At 54.0% G+C, this 20,452-nt stretch overlaps 1 protein-coding gene across 1 annotated transcript; it reads left to right on the plus strand.

Moving 5' to 3' along the window:
- Positions 1-483: 483 nt before the first annotated feature.
- Positions 484-19,547, plus strand: CD5 (CD5 molecule). The gene is made up of 11 exons (XM_072789348.1): positions 484-702; positions 9,488-9,526; positions 11,901-12,212; positions 12,645-12,707; positions 12,975-13,319; positions 15,318-15,611; positions 16,259-16,384; positions 17,073-17,126; positions 17,958-18,077; positions 18,616-18,707; positions 19,158-19,547. The coding sequence occupies exons 1-10, from the start codon at positions 609-611 to the stop codon at positions 18,702-18,704; spliced, it is 1,536 nt and encodes a 511-aa protein (XP_072645449.1). The 5' UTR covers positions 484-608; the 3' UTR covers positions 18,705-18,707; positions 19,158-19,547.
- The last annotated feature ends 905 nt before the right edge of the window (positions 19,548-20,452 follow it).

Genomic DNA, 20,452 nt, shown 5'->3' on the forward strand with positions numbered 1-20,452 from the left:
GTGGAGATCACACACACCGACATAGAAATCACTCGTACTGACATGGGCACCACATCGTCAACACAGAAATGACTCACACTCACACTCACACACAGCCTGACATGAGCCAAGCGTTCACAGAGGAGCCCTTGTCTGTGCTTGTTGGTAAAATCCCAATTCACCCCCGTGAAGGGGAGACGCGGGTTTCATCTGATTTTTCAACACTATGCCTGTGGCAAGAACTGGGTGGCACCCTCACCTCCGGCTCTCACCTCCCTGCACAGCTCGGTGGGGGCCATTTCGGCAGGTCCCCCTGCCTGATGGCCTTGTCCCCGACCCCCTAGACCCCTCCGGCCCACCCGTGGGGCCGGGCCTTCTCCCTCCCAGCAGCTGGGGCCTGTCCTGGCGTCAGGTGGTGGTAGGGGTACTGCCCCGGCCCAGGAAGCCAGGGCTGCCATTCAAACTGGGGCAGATGGTTTTACCAGGAGGAAGTTGACGGTTCGACTTCAAACACAGGTGACGCAGGCCCTACACCGCCTGCTTCCCTGTCGTACCCTGCCCTCGCCTGCCCGCCCCACCCCCTCCTCCCCGAGAGGGAGACTCAGGACCAGACTCCTCTCACCCACGGGATGCCGAGCTTGCCAAGGCTGAGGCAGAAGGAGGCTGCGTCCATGGGGTTTCAGCAACCACCGCTGGCCGCCCTGTGCCTGCTGGGGGTGCTGGGTGAGTACTGGGCTACTGGGACTTGGGATGCAAGGGAAGAGAAGCCGGTTCTCGCCCCGGTCTGACACAGGCCTATATGTGACCTCTCTGGAGCATCAGGAAGGGTCGGGGCCACCCCACTGGTCCCTTCCATCCCTTTACCACCCCCCAGCTCTGCTTCTTTCTTGTACTGCGGAGGTCTTCCTGCACCTTCCAGGTGGGCCCCATGCTAAATCAGACTCTCAGCCTAGAAACCAAGTCATCCAGCCCCCCCTCTAGCTCAAGCTTCCTCTGCCGTGCCCCCACCCGCAACGGCACTTGGAGCGTCTGGCCTTTACCTAGATGCGCCCAGGCGTATGTAGCTCAATGTCTCCTGGGCAGTTCTATGATGCTCTGAGCACACGGGGCCAAGGCACAGAGGGCTGCCTCTGAACGCAGCTGAGCATGAATCAGACACACACCTTGAGTCCACAGTCTCCAGCTCTGTCCCAGAGGAGCCCCAGGAGGCTGGCCAGCCAGGGTGGAGTGCACCCTGGGGCTGCTCTCACTCAGGGCCCAGATGAAGGGCTTCAGAACCGGGACTCCAAGGCTGTGCAGGAGCACCCGGGCCTCTGAGAAGGTGGCCGGGGTAAGGCCAGGGGTGGCTGAACCTGGGGCCTCCTGTACAGCAGAGGGGAGTTGGTAGAAGCTGGCGGTCTCCCCATTTATGATATGCAGAGGTGAACTGGATGAGGTCTGACCACCTCTCAAGGGCTTGGAGGGCACTGTGGGCAAGAGAGATGCCTGACCGGGGGAGAAGGAAGTGTTACGGCTTCCCAATTTTCAGGGAAAGGACCCAGGGGCTAGGACCTGCCTGCCTGTTCAGGGAGCCTCAGTCCCTCTTAGAGAGGCTGGTGTGTAGTGTGAGCAGATGTGAACGTGTGTATTTAAATATTTGTGTGTGTTTCCATGGGCCTGACATGTCTCCAAATGTAGGTTTACCTTCCGTCCGTGCATGTGATGATGGCACAGGTGCACACATGTTCACACAGCTCTTCTCACATGGACCCACGAGAGATACCGAATGCCGTCTGTCCCCAGGGCAGAGGCCTAGAGATAGGATCCTCCCAAGGAGCTGCGACCAGGGAGGCTGCCAGGCTCCCCGCCGAGAACGGGAATGGAGTCCTGTTCTCTGGGGCTCCCAAGTGAAGCCCATCATGGGACCAGTTTCCTGGCCAGATCCAGCAGCTGCCCTATCCCAGCAGAGCCCAGAGTCAGGGAGACTGGAAGGCAGCACCTTCCCCGGGGGGTTTGAGAACCATCTGGAAACCCAGGAGCTCATGCTTTCCGGTGTTTGTGTGAACTGGTAGATAGTGAACATTCTCACTGTTCGATGGATCACAGCTTACAAAGTACCTTTAAAAGCTACTTTCTTCTGTAAGCTTCACAACAGCTCATGAGGTTGGTGGGCCCATTGCCCCCATTTCATAGTCAGGGAAATTGAGTTCCAGAAGAGCCAAGAAGCAAAGCCCAGGGCACAGCAGCTAGTGAGCAGCAGGGCCAACTCCAGCCCGGCACTCCTGCTCTCATGGAGGCCCCCTGTACCCTAAAAATACAGACACGCCAAAGCCACTCCCACAAATAGAGAAATGGCTGCAGATCACAACTACCTCCTGCAGACATGTCCCCTCCAAGGGCAGGGTTGCTGAGGGCTGGGGACTCCTGGCTGGCCATCCAGATTGTGACTTGGGGACCTTTGGGGCACACAGATGCCCACGGCATGCCTGGGTGGTGTGACAGCTGGTCCCCTCTGTTGCTGCCCTCAACCCCAGCCTGCCTGGGGCTCACCTGGTTGGATCAATGGTGTGTGAAGACAGCCCTGAGGGTCAGGCCTGGCCACAGGACTGCAGAAGCCAGCATTGGGGCAGGACAAAGTCACTGAGAGCATATGTCTCACAGAGATTTGTAAGGATTAAATGAATTGATGAATGTAGAGCTTTTAGTAGGAATGCTGGTTTAGAGCATATAGTAGGTGCTCAGTAAGCACGGATGGTCATAGTAGTTATTACTCTCATCATCACCAAGGTCAGAGTCCGGAGGGAACAAAGTGAGGTCGGACCTAGTAGAGAGTCTTGCCAGACGCCAGCCTGGCCATCGAATCTCCTCTCCCCAGCCCTCTTACACGGGTCACTCACACCTTCATTTATCCAACTACAAATATTTATGGAGCATCTGTTATATGCCCAATGCTTGTAAAGCATCTGGGATCATAGTAAACAAGACGGGAATCCTTACCCTAATGGAGGAAGCACCCGAAATAGTTACAAATTCCTAAGCATTGTGGTAAGTGCAGTGAAGAACACAAGAGCAGGTGGGACCCTGTGGCCAACTTCCCTGAGGAGCATGCCCAGTCCAGGGGCTGCGTAGGCAGGGAGGGCCTCTCGGAGGAAGTGACATCTCTTCTAAGACACAGATGCAGGAAAGAGCCAGCCAGGCAGGCAAAAGAGGGACGTGGTCCATAGGGGTTTGCAAGCGTACACGCAACAGGCAGGGCAGGCCCGAGAGGGGCTAGGCATCCACAGGAGGCAGAATTTTCCAGATTGGGGGTCATACTGTGTATGTACTATGTGTTCATCATGCGCCGATGAGGTCTTGGTAACACCCCCTAATCAAACACGTTCCCATTCAATGAAACATGAATTCACACACTAAGAGAGACTCATTAAAGGCTGCAAATACCCTCCTGCCAAGTGTACTAGAAAAGACTTATGGTTTAGGGTATTAAGTTGCAGATGAGGGATTATGGCCCCGGGTCACTTCCTCCATAGACACTACCATCATCATCATCATCATCATCATCACCATGTCTGGTTCTCACAGGCCCCTGAAACGCCCCTCTCCCCTGGGACATCATTGAGACACATGTGGTAGGGACAGGATGGAAAATCAGTGGTGGCTGGCAGAAGTGCAAAGGGTCCTGCGCCACCACAGATTCCCATGGAGACATCCAGAGTGAGCCCTTCCTTCCTTGGCCTCAAGTTCCCCTACCTGTACCCTGGGGTGAGCAGGCTCCAGGTTCTCCCAGTGGTAGATTCCCACAGGACCCTGTCAAGTCATGGAGATGGGGTTTCTTGTCCTGACTCTACCATCAGCAAACTGTGTGACCTTGGGCAAGTTGCTCAGCCTCTCTGAACCTCAGTTTGTTGATCTGAAAAGGAGCATAAGCATGGGCACTTCCTTAGGGTGCTGTGGGGGGAAACACCTTTGGGATATAGGAAGCTCCGAACAAAATGAAGGTCTTATCACTGTCACAGTGGAGATGCGTACGTGGCATTAAATACGTGCAAATAGCAGGCACCAGTGAGAGAGTGACGACAGTTTAGACTGTGACAGCTGTCCTGCCTGGGATCTGTTCATATCAACAGGTCAGTGCAGGGCCCGTGAGCAGGCTTAGAGGTCTGAATCTGCTGTTCCTTCTGTGGGTGCCAGTCCCCAGGCTTTTCCTGGCATAAACTCAGCGACTCTCTGCATGTTTTGCACACAAAAAGACTCCCGATCAGAAACCAATCACCTCATCTGGTATTCCGCCGAGAAACAGAATTGGGGGCCTCTGCCATCTTTGTTCTCCTAAAGCCTTGATACAGACTCAGGTTAGACACAGCTCCGTTTCAGGAAAGGGGGTTTCTGACCTTCTAATCAGCCTCTCATCAGAGGATGAAAGGAAGAAAAATCCAAAACGCCGCCCCCCCCCAAAAGGCAGTCCGACCTGTGGTGTTTGCTGTGAATTGATGAGATGTTTGCAGACTATTAGAGGGACTTGTTGTTTATGGAGAAGCTGGAACATCTGACTTCCAAACCTCACTAAGTCCATCCATTTCCTGATCTGGGAAACAGGGTGACAGCAGCCCCTTGCAGCAGGGCTATTGGGAGGATGGGGGCCAGGTCCCCCGTGCCGAGAGCTTGCCCTGGGGTCTGCATGAGGTAGGAGCATCACACATGTTCACTCTCACTGCTCCTATCAGACATGTCCCAGCCCCTCCCTGGGACCCTGCTGCCTTGTCTCCACTTCCCAGTACATGGTGGTTGCAAAGGCAGATGTTCACGGGCCCCAGGAGTGTCGGAGTGAGCCAGAGGCTGGCCAGCCTGGGCCAAGTCCTGGCTCTGCCGAGTACTGCAAAGTAGAACCACCAACACGAGTCCATAAACGTTCTCCAGCAATTCCAAAACCCAAACAACGTCTGCAGATCTCTGGAAAGTGCCTTTGGTGCCGATCCTGACCTGAATGAACGGGATGCTATTTATAATCCTGCACATCCCATATGGCATGAAAATTCATGTCTCTCGGCAGAAACCATCATGAGATTGAAGCTGGAGCTCTCCAGACACAAGGTGACAGCAAGGGGCCTCAGGGGTGCTGGCAAACCAGATCCCACAGGTTGCTGCATGGGAGCTCTTGGGGAGGTAGCCTGATGAGGCCCGAGGATCCTATTTTCCAAAAACATTTCACTCTTGGGATTTTTTTTTTAATTTTTATTTATTTATGATAGTCACACAGAGAGAGAGAGAGAGAGGCAGAGACACAGGCAGAGGGAGAAGCAGGCTCCATGCACCGGGAGCCCGACGTGGGATTCGATCCTGGGTCTCCAGGATCGCGCCCTGGGCCAAAGGCAGGCGCCAAACCGCTGTGCCACCCAGGGATCCCGGGATTTTTTTTTTTTAAGCCAAACAAAACACAAAGAAACCTAATTTTTAAAAGTTGACTGAAAAAAATTTTAAGCAGCATGCAGAGCCAATAAAACCCATCCACGGCCTGATGCAGCCAGCGCTATCACACAGAGAACCAAAGCGAGAATCACTGGGAATGTTGGGGACACAAGAGGACCAGGCGGGTAGGGACGAGGGTGCCTACCCTCTCTGGGTGCCTTCTGGAATGCACGGACTTCTCACAGAGATCCCGCCGGTGCAGGTAGGGTCAAAATGACTAAATTTCTGTAAATGGGGAGATGAAGAGCGAGGCCAGGAGAGTGAAGATGCCTTCTCACATTCTCGGGCTTTCTCGGCCCTGAACTCCTTCTGGGCTCGGCTCCGAGGGGAGGGGGCAGGGGAACGAGGAGCCTTTGGAGGATTCTCGTTCCTGGCCCCAGCTGCTAGGCTGCGATTGTGGATGGCAGGTTAGCAAAGGACACAATGCTTCATGGTCACCTAGGGTCTCTGGGCCTCTGGTTGCGGATTCTGCAACCCGCTAGGCCTCGCTGCAGCCCCGGAGGGTCTCAGAGAGAACCTAAGTGTTATCTGCAGGGTTCCAGGGAAGGAGGCTCTTGGTCAGACCCCTGTGAGGAGAAGCTCAAAGAATGGAAATATGTCGTGGACAATGACAACCTAAACATATCTCTGGACAGACAGAACGAAGCACCTAGAAGGCTCTGAGGCAGTCACACGTCTCACTGTCCACTGGTCCCTGGCCCTTGACAGCCTCTGAGATACAGCAGGAAGAGCAGAGAAGCCTGGCCCAAGAGGAAGGTGAGGGATCGCGGGGTCTAACTTTCTCGTTTTACAGTTGAGGAAACCACATCCAGAGAGGGCGAGTGACTTGCCAGGACCATAGAGCAAGTTCACGGAAAAGTCTCCCCACAGCGTGTTTCACTAACCGAAGGAAATTCCAAGTTCATTCCTGTTCATCACATCTGCACACCATGAACGTGCAGTAAACTGGCAAAAGGAGGAGTGACAGATGGCTTGGCTTTGAGTCCCAGCCCCAGCAGCAACCTGCTGCTCAGCATGTTAGTTCATCTTTCTCCACTTCTTCATCTATAAAATGGAGATCAAAATAATAGTGCCTACTGGCGCACTTGGGTGGCTCTAACAGTTAAGGATCCAACTCTTGGTTTCTGCTCAGGTCATGATCTCAGGGTGGTGAGATCAAGCCCTGCATCAAGCTCCGTGCTCGGTGGGGAGTCTGCTTGAGGATTCTCTCCCCCTCTCCCTCTCCCTCTGCCCATCCCCTTGTTCGCACACACTCTCTCCTCCTCTGTCTCTGTCTCTCTAAAATAAATAATTTTTTTAAAAAAAACCCAATAGTGCCTACTTCATAGAGCAATGAAGTTTGAGAGAGTCAACATATACAAATGCCTGGGTAAATGTGAACTCTTAAAGTGTTGCCAGGGGGATCCCTGGGTGGCTCAGCGGTTTAGCACCTGCCTTCGGCCCAGGGCATGATCCTGGGATCCCGGGATCGAGTCTCGCATCAGGCTCCCTGCATGGAGCCTGCTTCTCCCTCTGCCTGTGTCTCTGCCTCTCTTTATCTCTCTGTGTCTCTCATGAGTGAATAAATAAAATCTTTAAAAAAAAAAAAAAGGCAGAGCCTGAGCTCTGTTTTATAAAAAAATAAAAAATTAAAAAAAATTAAAGTGTTGCCAGTGGTGATGATGGGGATGGTAAGGCTGATGGTGATGGTGGTGAGGCTGATAGTAATGGTGATGGTGGTATTGTTGTTGACGGTAATTTTGATCATGGTGGTGGTGATGGTTAGGCTGATGGAGGTAATGATGGTAGTAATGGTGATGGTGATGATGTGATGGTAGTGGTGGTGATGATACTGGTGGTACCGATGGTGACAATGATGGTAGTCACGGTGCCGGTGGTGCCGGTGATGGTGTTGTTAATAGTAGTAGTGATCGTGATGATAGTGGTAGTGGTGATGATGGTGGTGATAGTGATGGTGGTGATGGTGACAGTGATGGTGATGGTGAAGGAGGGATGAGCCAGGAAATGCTGCTCCACTGAGGACATCAGGCACCCAGAGGGAGGCAAAGTGTGGGGATACCTAGATGCCCTTCCTCAACAGAGCATTTTGGGAATTTTACTTGGTTCTCCAGCTTGTTCAGTCTTTCCCAGAAACATTCTCTAAGGAGGGCCTGGGCCATCCTATGTGAGATCTACAAGAATGGTCTGGTCTGGTCCCTGCCTCCAGGGGCTCCAATGTCTGGAGACTCAAAAACCAGGGGGACAGGTTCTAGGCCGTGTTCATCTCTGCATCCCCAAACTTGGCACTGGGAGACACAAGCAGGCAGCAGAGAGCACAGGTTTGGAAGGCAGACTCACAGTTTGAATCCAGGCCTTGCCAGTTGCTGGCAGTGTCCCCCTGCACAGGGCATTCTCCTTCTCCCAACGTCTACACCATGAATATATGCAACTCACACCATGGAGCTGTGTGGAAGGTTAACAATGGAATCTATCAGGAGCCACCCTGAGTGCTGAGTACACAGCAGGTGCTCAATAACTGATAGCTGCTATCAATAATGAATTTTGACTATGGTGACTTGGGGGGATAGGAAGGTCTTGCGTGGGCCCTCTTCCCTGGCTCTCCAAGCATCTCAGGCTGGCAAAGCTCCCCCGTGGGCCTGCCATCCTCCCCAGGCCTGCCCCAGGCCCAGCCAGCAACACAACAGCACCAGCAGCCCTGAGCACCAATGCCAGAACATCACAGTATGGTGCCAGCATTATTCCAGGGAGTCTTGACTGTGGGCACGTCCTCCTTTAAAATTCTACTACCAGCTCCAAAACACTCAGGCAAAAATAAGCTTTTTAAAGCACACCTATTTTCATTTTTTTTTTTTTTAACACACAGCAACAATTTCTCAAAAGCAACTGAAATGGAGTCATTTCCCCTCTAAAGTAGTCACCCTGACTGTCCTGGCTGCCAATCGAGAAGCAAGCCCAGGAGTCATAAGGTGGAAATCAGAACATCTACTTCATGGCTGGCAAAGCTGAGCCGCAAACATGGGACGGGGCTCCGAAGCCACGCGAGCGTGCCACCCTGGCCCAGGCCCACCCAAATCCAGCGTCCTCCCCCAGCCACAGATGAGCCAGCCACAGGCCGCTCTGTGACAATCCCTTCAGTGAGCCAGCTTACCTCCCACTCTGGAGTCAGTCGGGGCTGGGAGGAGGCCGGACTTCTCAAAGGGCCCCCGTGGCTATTGAACAGGCCTGGGCAGGAGCCATGCTAGAGGGGAGGCCAGGTCCCCGACCCACCATTAACCGGGGCTGTGGTCTTGACTCCTTTGAGCCACCTGGCTGCACTGTCTTGGGCCAGCCCCTCCATCTCTGAGCTTCGACTTCTCCTCTGGAAGCTGAGCTATTTAAGATGAATTGCCCTCATTCTTATCCTGCCTTGGGGATAACTAGAAAGTAGCAGATGATGTCTGGGGTTCTCATGCTGGGTCATTTCTCCGGTTCTCTACAACTGTGAGGCTCAAACTTTTTCAGATTGAAAGCAGTGCTCACGACAGTTTTACACTGCAGCCAAATGCACAAAACCTCATAACCAACCGTGTATTCTGACATTCTCTATTCTGAGCCATTTCGTTTTGCAAAAAAAAAAAAAAAAAAAAAAAATTGTGATGGTTGCATTACCACATAATTTTTAAAAATCAGTGGCTGCAAAGCTATATATCACTGCAAAGGGAGAGCACGAGGAAATGTTGAGGTGGGCGGTGATGGAAATGTCACCTTGACTATGATGGTGATCACACAGATCTCCGCATGTGTTAACATTCATAGATCTGTGCACTAGAGGAAAATTCATGTTACTGATGCTCATTTAAAAAGTAAAGTTTTAAAACAGGGGAAAAATTGATAGTTGCAGCCCATTAAACTGGTTTCGTGACCCACCTGGGGGTTCTGATGTGTAGTGTGACATTCCCTACCCCTGAGCCCGACGTTTGGGGGGATGCAGAAGAGGCACTGCTCAGGCTGTGGGTGGGTATGAGGCGGGATGGGGGGTAGGAGGGAGGCTCCACTTCCTGACCCTCTTTTCTCTTTTCTACAGTCACTTCCTGCCTCGGGGGGGCCCACTGGGAGGACTCAGGTAAGGAAGAGACAGACAGAGGTCTGGAGCAGAGGGTGGTGAGGGGACAGGACTGTGATTCCATCAGGCTGTAGGGGGACCTGCCAGAGTGAACTCCACCCCAGAGAGAGAGAGAGAGAGAGAGAGAGAGAGAGAAAGAGAGCGTGAGCCCCAACACATGCAGACCCGCACATCCACATACTCGTATACACATTTAGACGCCTGTGCACTGGCAGATGCCCTGGATGGCCATAAAGCACCACCCGCATGCTCATTATCATGATAATTATTATTATGACCCACTCACCATGAACAGAAAACATAATGGCCCATAAATGCTCCCTGCAAAATCCTGTTTCCTACTTAGTCCCTGCCAGATCTTCCCGGTCAAATGCATTTGCAGCTGAGGCTACAGAGAGAGACTGCACGAGGTTGTAAAGTGTGCTGCACGTCCTCCCTTCACAGTTGGACTTTAAGAGGCTAGTGTTTCCCAAACAGGGCTTATGGGACATGTTGGATAAGAGGCAGACAACACCATCCCTCACTGGAGACTGATTGTGTGTACCAGCCTAGGAAAGCCTCTGAGAAGTCCTGCCGTGGAGAAATGTGTTTGATATTTCTTAATACAGCAGTTCCCAGACTCATTTCACCCCAGACTTCACTCTTTCACATTTCCTGAGATCACATCATGCTGAATGTTTTTTGGGAGAAATGTGGCTAGACAGTCTTATGAAGCATGCAGCCAGAAGGAGCCACAGGGGCCTTGGCGGGTCCTGTCCAGAATCTGGAAGCCTGCAGTGGCATCTTAGCTCTGAGCTCTAGCAAGTGACTTGTCCTCTCTGAGTCCCAATTTCTCCACCTATAAAATGGGGAGACCATCTGTTCTCTGGTGAGGATTCAGCGAGTCGGCTCACCGGAGGGAAAGCTACAGAACACTCTGCCAATGTCAGGTACTGGACAAGCCCTTTTTTTTTTTTTCCAATTTAAAGATTTTATTTATGTATTCATGAGAGACATAGAAAGAGGCAGAGACACAGGCCGAGGGAGAGGCAGGCTCCATGCAGGGAGCCCAGTGCAGGACTCGATCCCAGGACCCGGGATCACAACCTGAGCTGAAGGCAGACGCTCAACCACTGAGCCACCCAGTGGTGCCCCAACAACCCCTCTTTGTCTCAAACTGGTATAGTGACCTTGCCAAGCCCTAGCCCTGGGCTCTGATCCCCAAGCCCAGAAGAAAAAGTAGCCTGCCTAGAAGTTTCCAACCAGGGAAAACCTCCACCTCCCAATCACTTGGCAAAGCTTTTTACACGTAAAATCAATCAATCAATCAATTAATTAATTAATAAAATCTTGAATAGGTAATACAGTTGCCTGGCTTAAAATTTTAAAAATATAAAAAAACCCTACAATGATGAATCTCATTTCCATTTCTGTCTCTCATCTGCCCAGTGCTTTCTGCATCCTAACACCCCAGGTAACAACCACGTATATCCCTGTCTTGTCTCTCCTTCTGGAATCTCTGCAGATACAAATATATTTCCTTCTTTTTGACTTCATGGAGCTTTATAAAATCATACCAGTCCTACTCCTACCTATGATCCAACAATTCCACTCCTCAGTATTTTCCCGAGAGAAACGGAACACGTGCCCACACAGACAAACATCAGCTTGTGAATGTTCCACACAGCTTTGTTCACAGCAACCAAATGGTGGCGTAGCCACACAGTGAGACATTCCACAACAAAAAGGAAGCTGGTACATGCAATGATGCAGAGAAACCCCAAATGCCAAGGCGAGGGAGTCTGACGAGAAAAACAGAACAACAGAAACAAAAAAACACGCTGTGTGATTCCAGGTACATAACATTAGGGAGGAGGCAAAACTTCTCTCTAGCAACAGAAGCAGATGAGGCTGGATTCAGGGAAACCGACTGCACATGGGCATAAGTGAACTTTCCAGGGGTTGGTGGTTCCAGAAAGGCATGCCTTTGTCACGTTCCACTGAACAAGGGCTCTTGCAATGAGTACACATGAGTAATGTTTCTGTGTCTAAATCCTACCTCAACAAAATTGATTTGAAAAGTCAGAAAGAAAAATAAAAACAGGCGACAGGCCCTATTTCTATGGAAGCAGAATCTGCATGAGTGGAGCAATCCTGCTGGACGGTAGGTGCTGAGCACCCCTTGCCTGCTGCTCTGAGTTCCCCTGGGCTCTGAGGTCTCAAGCCCCACCCTCTGGGGCCTGATTTTGGGGGGACCCCAAGTGTCAGGGAGCACAACGCTCACAGGAGCCAGGAAGGCAGCCCCTGGGGCAGAAGGTGGCCTGGCTGAGGGGGAACCTGACTGGGAAAGAAGAGGACTCTCCCCCCACACACACACACCTCTTTGACCCCCCAGAGTTCCAGGTGAGACTGAAAGGCTCCAGCTCACGGTGCCAGGGCCAGCTGGAGGTCTGCATCGGGAAAAGTTGGTACACAGTGTCCAGCCGGAGCTGGAGCTGGAGCCAGAGCCCAAACCCCTGGGAGGAACTTAGGCTGGCCTTGAAGCTCTGCCGGAGGCTGGACTGTGGGGAGGCCTTGGCCATGGCCTACTTTCCTGCTTTCAACAGTCCCCAGAAACCGATCACCTGCCATGGACACGTGGGGTCCTTTTCCAACTGCAACACCAGTGTGGCAAGCCAGAGCAACCCCCTGGGCCTGATCTGCCAGGGTGAGTAGCCAGCAGCCCCGGTGAGGCTGCCTGGGGCCTGGGATCTGAGGCTGCAGCAGGCAGGTACAGGGGCATTCCTGATTTATAACAACCCCCCCCCCCAAAAAAAATACCTTGGTGGGGACCTGGGGTGGGGGGTGTTGGCACCTGTCTGGTGGGATCAAGAGGCCAAAAACCTGGTTCTGCCAATTGCTAACATTACTGTCTCCTCTTAACCTTCGTTTTACCGACAGTAAAATGGGCTGGTACTGCCCACCCTGCAGATTTAGAGACAGTGTGTAGGACAAGGGGCACTTAAATCATAAGTTCCAGGTCTTTCTCTAAACCGTCGGGTTTGGGCAGCCCTCCCCCAACCTGCATTCTCCCCCCGCCCCCATCTCCAGCCCCCTCCCAGGGCTCCTGCCCCTCCCTCACCAGAGTATCTCATTGCAGAGCCACCGAAGACAACACCTCCTCCCACGAGCCCCCCACCCACAACCACTCCAGAGCCCACAGGTAAGAGGATTCTGAGGTCCCTGGGGCCAGGGTGCTAGGTCTAGCAAATAAAAACACAGGATGCCCAGTTGCATTTGAACTTCAGGTAAACATGACGAGGTTTAGCAGAAGTATGCCCTATGCAGTATTTGGGAGCTCCCCACCCCCCACAGCTGTTGGCCAGTCTTTCATTCGTCTGTGTGTTGGAACCAGAGAGCCTGGAGCAAGGAGGACCCCATTGCCAGCCTGGCAGTACTCAGACCCGCTCCCCTCTTTCTCCCTCCACAGCTCCTCCCAGGCTGCAGCTGGTGGCCAGGCCTGGGGCCCTGCGGTGTGCTGGTGTGGTGGAGCTCTACTACGGCAGCCTGGGTGGTGCCATCAGCTATGAGGCACAGGACAGGACCCAGGACAGGACCCAGGACCTAGAGAACCGCATCTGTGCCGCCCTGCAGTGTGGTTCTTTCCTAAAGCTTCTGCCAGAGGCTGAGACAGCCAGGACACAAGATCCAGGGGAGAACAAGCCCTTGCCAATTCGATGGAAGATCCAGAACAGGAGCTGTGCCTCCCTGGAGCAGTGCTTCAGAAAAGTATCGCCCTATGAGGGCAGCCAAGCTCTGGCCATTGTCTGTTCTGGTGAGTGAGACTCAGTGAGGACCCAAGAGGTGCCCCCAGATGATCAGTCAACACCTGTTCCTGGAAACCCCTGTGGGTAGCACAGGGCCCTGGGCACCATGCAGAGCAGAATGGGAGGGAAACAGAGGGCAGGATGGGGTGGGGGGAAGCTATACTCACGCAAAGTAACCCAGAACAAGCCCAGATGCACTGCCAGCTTGGCTGCGGCTCGGTGGGAGATCAACAGGACTTGCAGGATGAGGCAAGGTCTCCTTGTGGGTTTGGGGGAACAGAGGAGAGAAGGCTCTTTAGGTGGGAATTAGGACTTGTGCCAAGGATCAGAGCAGGTGGAGCACTTGGAGGGGACCAGCCTTGAAGGAGGGGAGTTTGCAAACCCCCGAGACAGAGGAGGCTGGAGCAATGGTAACAAGTGGGAGGTTGTCCCACCCTACCCCCTGCACAGCGGGCAGAGGGAGACCAGAGCAGGTCCCCAGAGAGCTGCTTGCGGAGGCTCCTACACAAAGACAACAAAAAGACTGGTGAATCTGGTGTGGCTGAGGAGAGAAGACCAAGGAGGATGCTCTCGGGGACCCCCAAACCAGGATCCCTGGGGAAATGGAGGAGGAAGAGACTGCAGGTCAGAGTAAGGGAAGGGGTGGGTTCCCATCACCAGAAGGGTTCTAGTGGAGTCCAGACTATACGAAGTCCGACTTACCGAGCATTTCCTGGGTGACAGGGACCTTCCCAGGAGGGTCATTCATTTTCACAACAGCCTGAGGAGGTGGGCGCTATTATTATCCTCACTTTACAGATGAGGAAGCTGAGGCGCAGAGAGGTTACATTTCTTGCCCAATATCACAGAGCACTAGCTGGGATTTCTACTCAAGCCACGTCACCCCAGAGTCTGTGGTCCCAGCCTTGGCTACCCAAAGTGTGGTCCTAGACCAGCAGCACCAGCTACATGAGCTGCTTAGAAATGCAGATATAGTGGTCCAACCTAGACCTACTGAATCAGATGCGCATTTCAGCAAGGTCCTCGGGGTGTGTGTGCAAAGATCTAGGAAGCCTTGCCCTGGACCTCTGGGCTACCCCGCAAGCATACCACCCCCACTCCCTCTGCACCCCGCAACCACCCCCTAGCCCGGTGGACGCCAGGTATGAATTAGTGAAACACCACCTCCTCCAGGTAGGAGCGGCCCAGCGTCCCCCACCCAGGGTCTCTCTGGGCCTGATGGCCGGGTGGATAGTCTGGTTCTCAGACCCACTCGCCACTGCCCTCCTGCAGGCTACAACGTGCAAAATCAGACCCAAAAAGGGCTCGCCTTTGAAATTCTTTTTCTAAGTAGAAAATTTACTAAGGCCTTTTAGATGGATGTTCTGGAAACTGGCCAAATGGGTGAGATCACAGCCCCCTCTAACCTGAGCACAGGTGGGCCTCAGCTGTGCACCCCAGGCCCCACCCTGGCAAGCAGAAATGGATTCAGTCTCTGTCAAACCGAGTCCTCTCGTGAAAGCCCACCCCTTGAGGCTGGGCAGCAGGAATCCTGGGTTCTGTCCCACCCCTGAAGTACCAGGACCCGGGGCAGGAGCTGTTTCCTGTCACTAGGCCTCAGTTTTTCCTTTCTGAAAAGCCCTCCCGCCTGGCCAGGGATGGTTCTCCAAGGTTAGAGGACCCAGGTGGAGCCTGTTTCTCACAGCTCTTCTTTCACTGTCACCTGTGCGGGGACTGAGTCCCTCCAGCGGCTGCCGTGAGCATTGCCCTCTCTCGGCATCTTCCCTGAGAGCACCCATGCTGTCACATCTCAGGATGGAGACGCCAGGGAAGGAGCTGGATGGGGGCAATGCCAGAAGATGCCAGAAGGAGGGAAGAACAGACAGGAAGGCGACCCCAGCTCCCCACGAGCTGGGCTCTGCCATGGCCCCCTGTTGGCCAGCGACACGGGGCCCCAGTAGCCAGGCCAGGGTAGGCTAGAGCTCCCCCAAACCTTTCACCTGCCCTCCACTGCTTCCCCTCTCCAGGTTTCCAGCCCAAGGTGCAGAGCCGCCTGGTGGGGGGCAGCGGCTTGTGTGAAGGCTCTGTGGAGGTGCGCCAGGGCAGGCAGTGGGAGGTCCTGTGCGACGTCCCTCGGGCAAAGGGCACGGCGCGGTGGGAGGAGGTGTGCCAGGAGCAGCGCTGCGGCAAACTCAACTCCTTCCGGGTGCTGGATGCCACCGAGAAAACCTCCCACGGGCTCTTCTGCCCTGAGGAGAAGCTGTCCCAGTGTCACCAGCTTCAAGAGAGAAAAACCTACTGCAGAAGGGTATTTGTCACATGTGAGTTGGCCACAGCCTACAGTGGGCAGAGGGCAGTGCTGGATTTTCCCTTCTAGGACCTCACCAGTGAGTGTGCTTCTGAAGGACAGGCTCCAGGCCTAGACAGAGGCTCGGAGTCCTAGAAAAGGTTGGAGAGGTGGCAAAGGGGGGTGGAGGGGGGCAATTGTGCTCAGACAACAATGAGCATGAACCATAAAGAGGAGATTGGTCATAATGGATAAGGAGCTTTCCTTCTGTCTTCTAGTCTTCCAGGATGGAAGCTAGAAGAGCAAGGGAGAACTGGTCATTGAATCACGCATAAAAGAGAGGAAATAGATGAATGGAGGGCTGAACGGGTGGACCGATGGGTGGATGGCTCTTAGCATACGATGGCAAGGTGATCACTTATAAGCAGCTGGCAAAGGGTAGAAAGTGAAATAGTTGATAACAAGAGTGGCCAGTGATAGCTGGAGGACAGGTAGGAGACAGATGAATGGGTAGCAGAGAGTTTGAGAGACAGGTGGAGAGGCCAGTAGATAACTGCCTTCTGGCACATGCTGGTGAACTGCAAGGAGCAAGGGGTGGGGGGTGGGGGAGCCAGCGGCCTCCCTCTGAGCGGACAGTTCCCACTTCCCAGCCAGGATCCCCCTGACCTCTGCCTCCCCCAGGCCAGGACCCAAACCCGGCAGGCCTGGGCGCAGGCACCGTGATGAGCATCGTCCTGGCCCTTGTGCTCCTGGCAGTCCTGCTGGTCGTGTGCGGTCCTCACGCCTACAGGAAGCTGGTGAAGAAATGTAGGTGCGGGCGCCCCGAACCCCCTCACTTTCAAGCCCCTGTGGGGGGGGGGGTGTGCAGGAGAGCATCTGGGCTTCCCTACCCGGCCCACCCCTCTCCCGCCGGTGGGAACAGAGAGAGAAGCAGGAATACGGTGAGCGCTGATTGGCGCACACCTGCCCCCCCCCCCCCAAGCCGAGGCTCCAGGTCTGGGTCCAGGCCCGGCTCCAACCCCAAGCGACTGCCTGCCGGGGCTGCTACTGAGCCGCTTCCTCCCTGAACCTCAGTTTCTTCATCTACCTGATGGGCGAGGGCGCGCCTTGTGAATGTAGGGGGCTGGTATCCTTGCCTTGCAGGGCTCGGAGCAAAACTATGCAGAGACTGGAAGTGAGATTAGAGAGTCCAAGAGAAGACCGGGAGGTGCACAGTGTCGGCCAGGTCCCTCCTGCCCTCCCAGGCTTAATTCTGGTTCTAAGGCCCCCTCAACACGCCCCTTCACCCTAGATGGGCCCAGTCACCCTCCTGAGCAAGTCAGAAAACTGAGATCCCGAAGGATTTCAGGGGGCAAAGTCCAGCAGTCTCTCCTTCAGCTGCGCCTGCTGCCTCCTGCCTCCCCCCCCACCTTCCCCCACACAAGTCTCCCCATCCTTCCCTCCCATGATCCCTGCCCAGCCTCTGCCTCATGTGCCTTTCCTGTCTGTCACCCAGTCCGCCAGAAGAAGCAGCGCCAGTGGATTGGCCCGACGGGAATGAACCAGAACAGTAAGTGTTGCGGAAGGCAAAGTCCTCCCTCAGCCCCAGCCAGTGTCCACAGGGGGTCAACGGCTCTCTGCTGACCACCTACGAAGCCAGCAGCTACTTTAGGCCTCTGATCTCCACCAAGTTCATCTAAGGTGGAACTGTGGTCAACAGGGGTCAGCAGGTGGTATTCCACCATCACATAGATTCAGAAATCAGTGAGGTAAGCAAAACGAGGCGCGGCTCTTTATTTCAGGACTTACTAGAACCGTACTGGGCATTTTTGCAAGAAAGGTTGTCCAAGCTCGTTTTCTCATGGAACAATTTTAAAAGGCCAATTTTAAAACATTTTGTAACAGCTAGCCCATCCCATACCCTCGTTCTTCATCCTCTGTCCCTCTAGCCACAGCCAGACCACCCTAACGGACAGAACCATGGCCCTTCTCCCACTCCATGTTCTTCCTTCCCTTTTGCAAATCAAGGTGTGCTGTGAAGTCTCTTTTACAATATAAAGCCCCTCAGCTCCAGGAGAGGAGGGACTGTATCTGGCCTATCACCTGTGTTCCAATCCCTGCCTAATAAATACCTGATGAATGACTAACTGACAGCTGAAGGCCCACCCTGCCAGATTGCTGGCCAAACCCAAGCTGCTCAGGAAGTCTGAGTCCCCGCAAGAATGCACCTGCTCAGGAAGAAAGGAGCAGAGGGATGCAGTGAGGAGGTGTGGGTGCCCTTGGCCTTCCCCCCATCCTACAATGGAAACAAGAAATCTCAATTCCGGGCCCCTGTTGGGGAGGAGGAGCAGAGGAAGACAGAGCAGCAAGGCTAATGACACCATCTCCTGCATTTGCTCAGTGTCTTTCCATCGCAACCACACGGCGACCGTCCGGTCCCAGGTTGAGAACCCTGCTGTCTCACATGTGGAGAATGAATACAGCCAGCCTCCCAGGAACTCCCACGTCTCTGCTTATGCAGGTAAGCAGCAGCCAGGCTTCCAGGGTGAAGGCAGGCCGGAGCACAGGCCACACCCAGAAACAGGATGCCCAGGGGAGTGGGGGCTCTAACTGCCCTTTGACAGTGGTATGAAACAGATCCGGCCTTAACCGGCCTCAGCTTGTCCCCCCAGAGACCATGAGCCACTCAGCTAGAGAGAATATGCCGAGATGCCATTAAACCACAGCACTGCTGTGACCTAACAGGCCTGTTTCTCTGCAGGGCCTTGTGGGCCAGATGGTAAATGAGGCCCCTTGGATCCCTTGCAGACCTGCAGGAGGCCTGAATTGAATGTTCCCTGACTGGCACTAACAATTAAGCCCCCAGGGAGCCCAGAGTTCAGTATCATTAGTGAACACCGGCTGATTTTTATCAAAACAGATACAGGACTGTCAAGCCACCCACCAGCTCCTAAGCCCCTGTGATCCTCAGACCCCATGGGGCCCTGGGCTCTGAGGGGCTCTCTCTGTGCAGCCTGGTGGGGTAAGCCTGCTGCAAATGGCCTCTTTTCTTTCTGCAGCTCTGGAAGGGGCCCTGAATCGTGTTTCCACCCAGCCTGATAACTCCTCCGATAGTGACTATGATTTACACGGGGCTCAGAGACTGTGAAAGGTGAGTTGGGCTCCCTGGCCGGCCCCCTGGGATCCCGGAACAGCCCTACAGATAAGCCCTGGCCCCTCAATTCCTCACCTCCTGCCCGCCCTGCCCATCCAGAATGGGGGCATCTGTACATCTTAACTCTCATAGACAAAAAAATATATATATAAACATCCACTATATTGGTAATGGGGGCTAATTTGGCAATAGTAGCAGAAGGATGGTCAACCTGAACACCTCCTCCCAAACTCCATCTCAGAAGGCCGCCCAAAAGAGCCCCTGAGAATTTCCTGATGGACTCACACCCCTGTGGAGCTGCCAGCAGGAAGAGGTAGCCCCTGGCCCAGAGGGACAGCCTCTGTCCCTGTTATCAAACCGGGGGCTTGGGGCCTATCCCTCACCTCCCTGAACCTTCTCTAGGGTGCAGGGTTTCCTCCTCTGACCTGTTTCCTTCTCTCCCCACAGAACCAGGTACCAAGCACAAAACATCAAGAGGCAGACCTGTTTCCTGAGACGACTCTGTATTTACTGCCTGGAAATAATTTCTGCCCCAGCTAGAACATGGACGCAGGCAAGGGTGCTTTCGGACATATCCTAAGTCCCTGGAGCTGTGGGCCGCCGGAACCTGGCCCAGTGAAAACCCCCAACACAGCTCAGCTGCCCTTCCGAGTTGAGCATAGCCCAGAAACAAGAATCCCCCAACCCTCAAAATCAGACATGTGGGGAGCAGCACCCGGAGGAATTGGTTCTGAGACTCTGACCCCAGTGAGGAAGGAGCTCCCCTCTGAGCCGGGATAGGGGAGTGCAGGGGAAACCGGTCCTCTATTGTATTTTTAATATGTTCTTTGTAAATAACACTTTTTCTACTTCCTGCGAACTAGAGGGCCTCCGCTCCTCAGTCGAGGGTCCAGCTTCTGGACCCTTCTGGGGATGCTGGCAAGCCCGAAACAGAGCCACTCAGCACAGCAGGCAGCCACTGCCTGACACAGGGCCCAAGCACCCTCCCTCTGTGGCCGCCCCTCAGCCCCTCACTCCAAGCCCTAACAGAGAGCACCAAATCTCTGGGACTGCTGGCTGCCAAGCCCCAAGGCACCATGCCACCCCAGGGCCCGTGAAGAAAGGGCCAAAGAAAGGACCTAGCAAATCCGAGGTGCGTGGGGGTTTGGTTTTGCACAGCACTTTAAAGTTCAAAGCCAAAGTGGTTTCAGCCAATCACAGTTAACTTCCGAGCCGAGAGGCAGAGAACAGGGCTGGACGTCCATGGAAGTTAAATCATTCATTCTCCCAATGGAAACTGTCTCTAGACACACACATTACCGTGTGATGCTGGGATGTCCTTAGTGAGGAAGGAAGGGTGAGTGAGTGGGGACATCTCACAGGAGCTTGAAGATCTGACCACCAGGTCAGCCCTTGGGCACCAGTTCCCTAAGAAGGCGTCTTGGGTCTGGGGCCTTCCTCCACATGATCTGCCACTGTCTCCACTGACAGCAACAGTTCTTCATGGCCCAAGCTACAGAAGCCAACCCAGGAAGAGCAATGGGGTGTTACTAGAAGGATATGGGGTAGGGGTGTTCATAGAATCAGGGGATCTGAGGACAGTAGCTTGCTAGAAGAGTCTGGTCAGCTCTCTGCCAATACCTTCCAACCAGGCCTCCTGTCCTCCCCTGCTTGGGACCCAGAGTCCCAGGAGAGCCCAGTGGCCAAACCCGAGTCTCGGATCTGCCCCAACCATGCTAGGGATCCAGAAACAGGGGCACCCA

This window comes from Canis lupus, chromosome 21, assembly GCF_048164855.1.
Source record: "Canis lupus baileyi chromosome 21, mCanLup2.hap1, whole genome shotgun sequence".
In the NCBI taxonomy this organism is placed as follows: Eukaryota; Metazoa; Chordata; class Mammalia; order Carnivora; family Canidae; genus Canis; species Canis lupus.

Excerpts from the sequence above, each read along its gene's own strand:
- CD5 (XM_072789348.1), top strand. The coding sequence starts at position 609 with ATGCCGAGCTTGCCAAGGCTGAGGCAGAAGGAGGCTGCGTCCATGGGG. Across the intron at positions 16,385-17,072 it reads CAGGAAGCTGGTGAAGAAAT|TCCGCCAGAAGAAGCAGCGC; the intron begins GTAGGTGCGGGC and ends TCTGTCACCCAG. Across the intron at positions 18,078-18,615 it reads CCACGTCTCTGCTTATGCAG|CTCTGGAAGGGGCCCTGAAT; the intron begins GTAAGCAGCAGC and ends TTCTTTCTGCAG.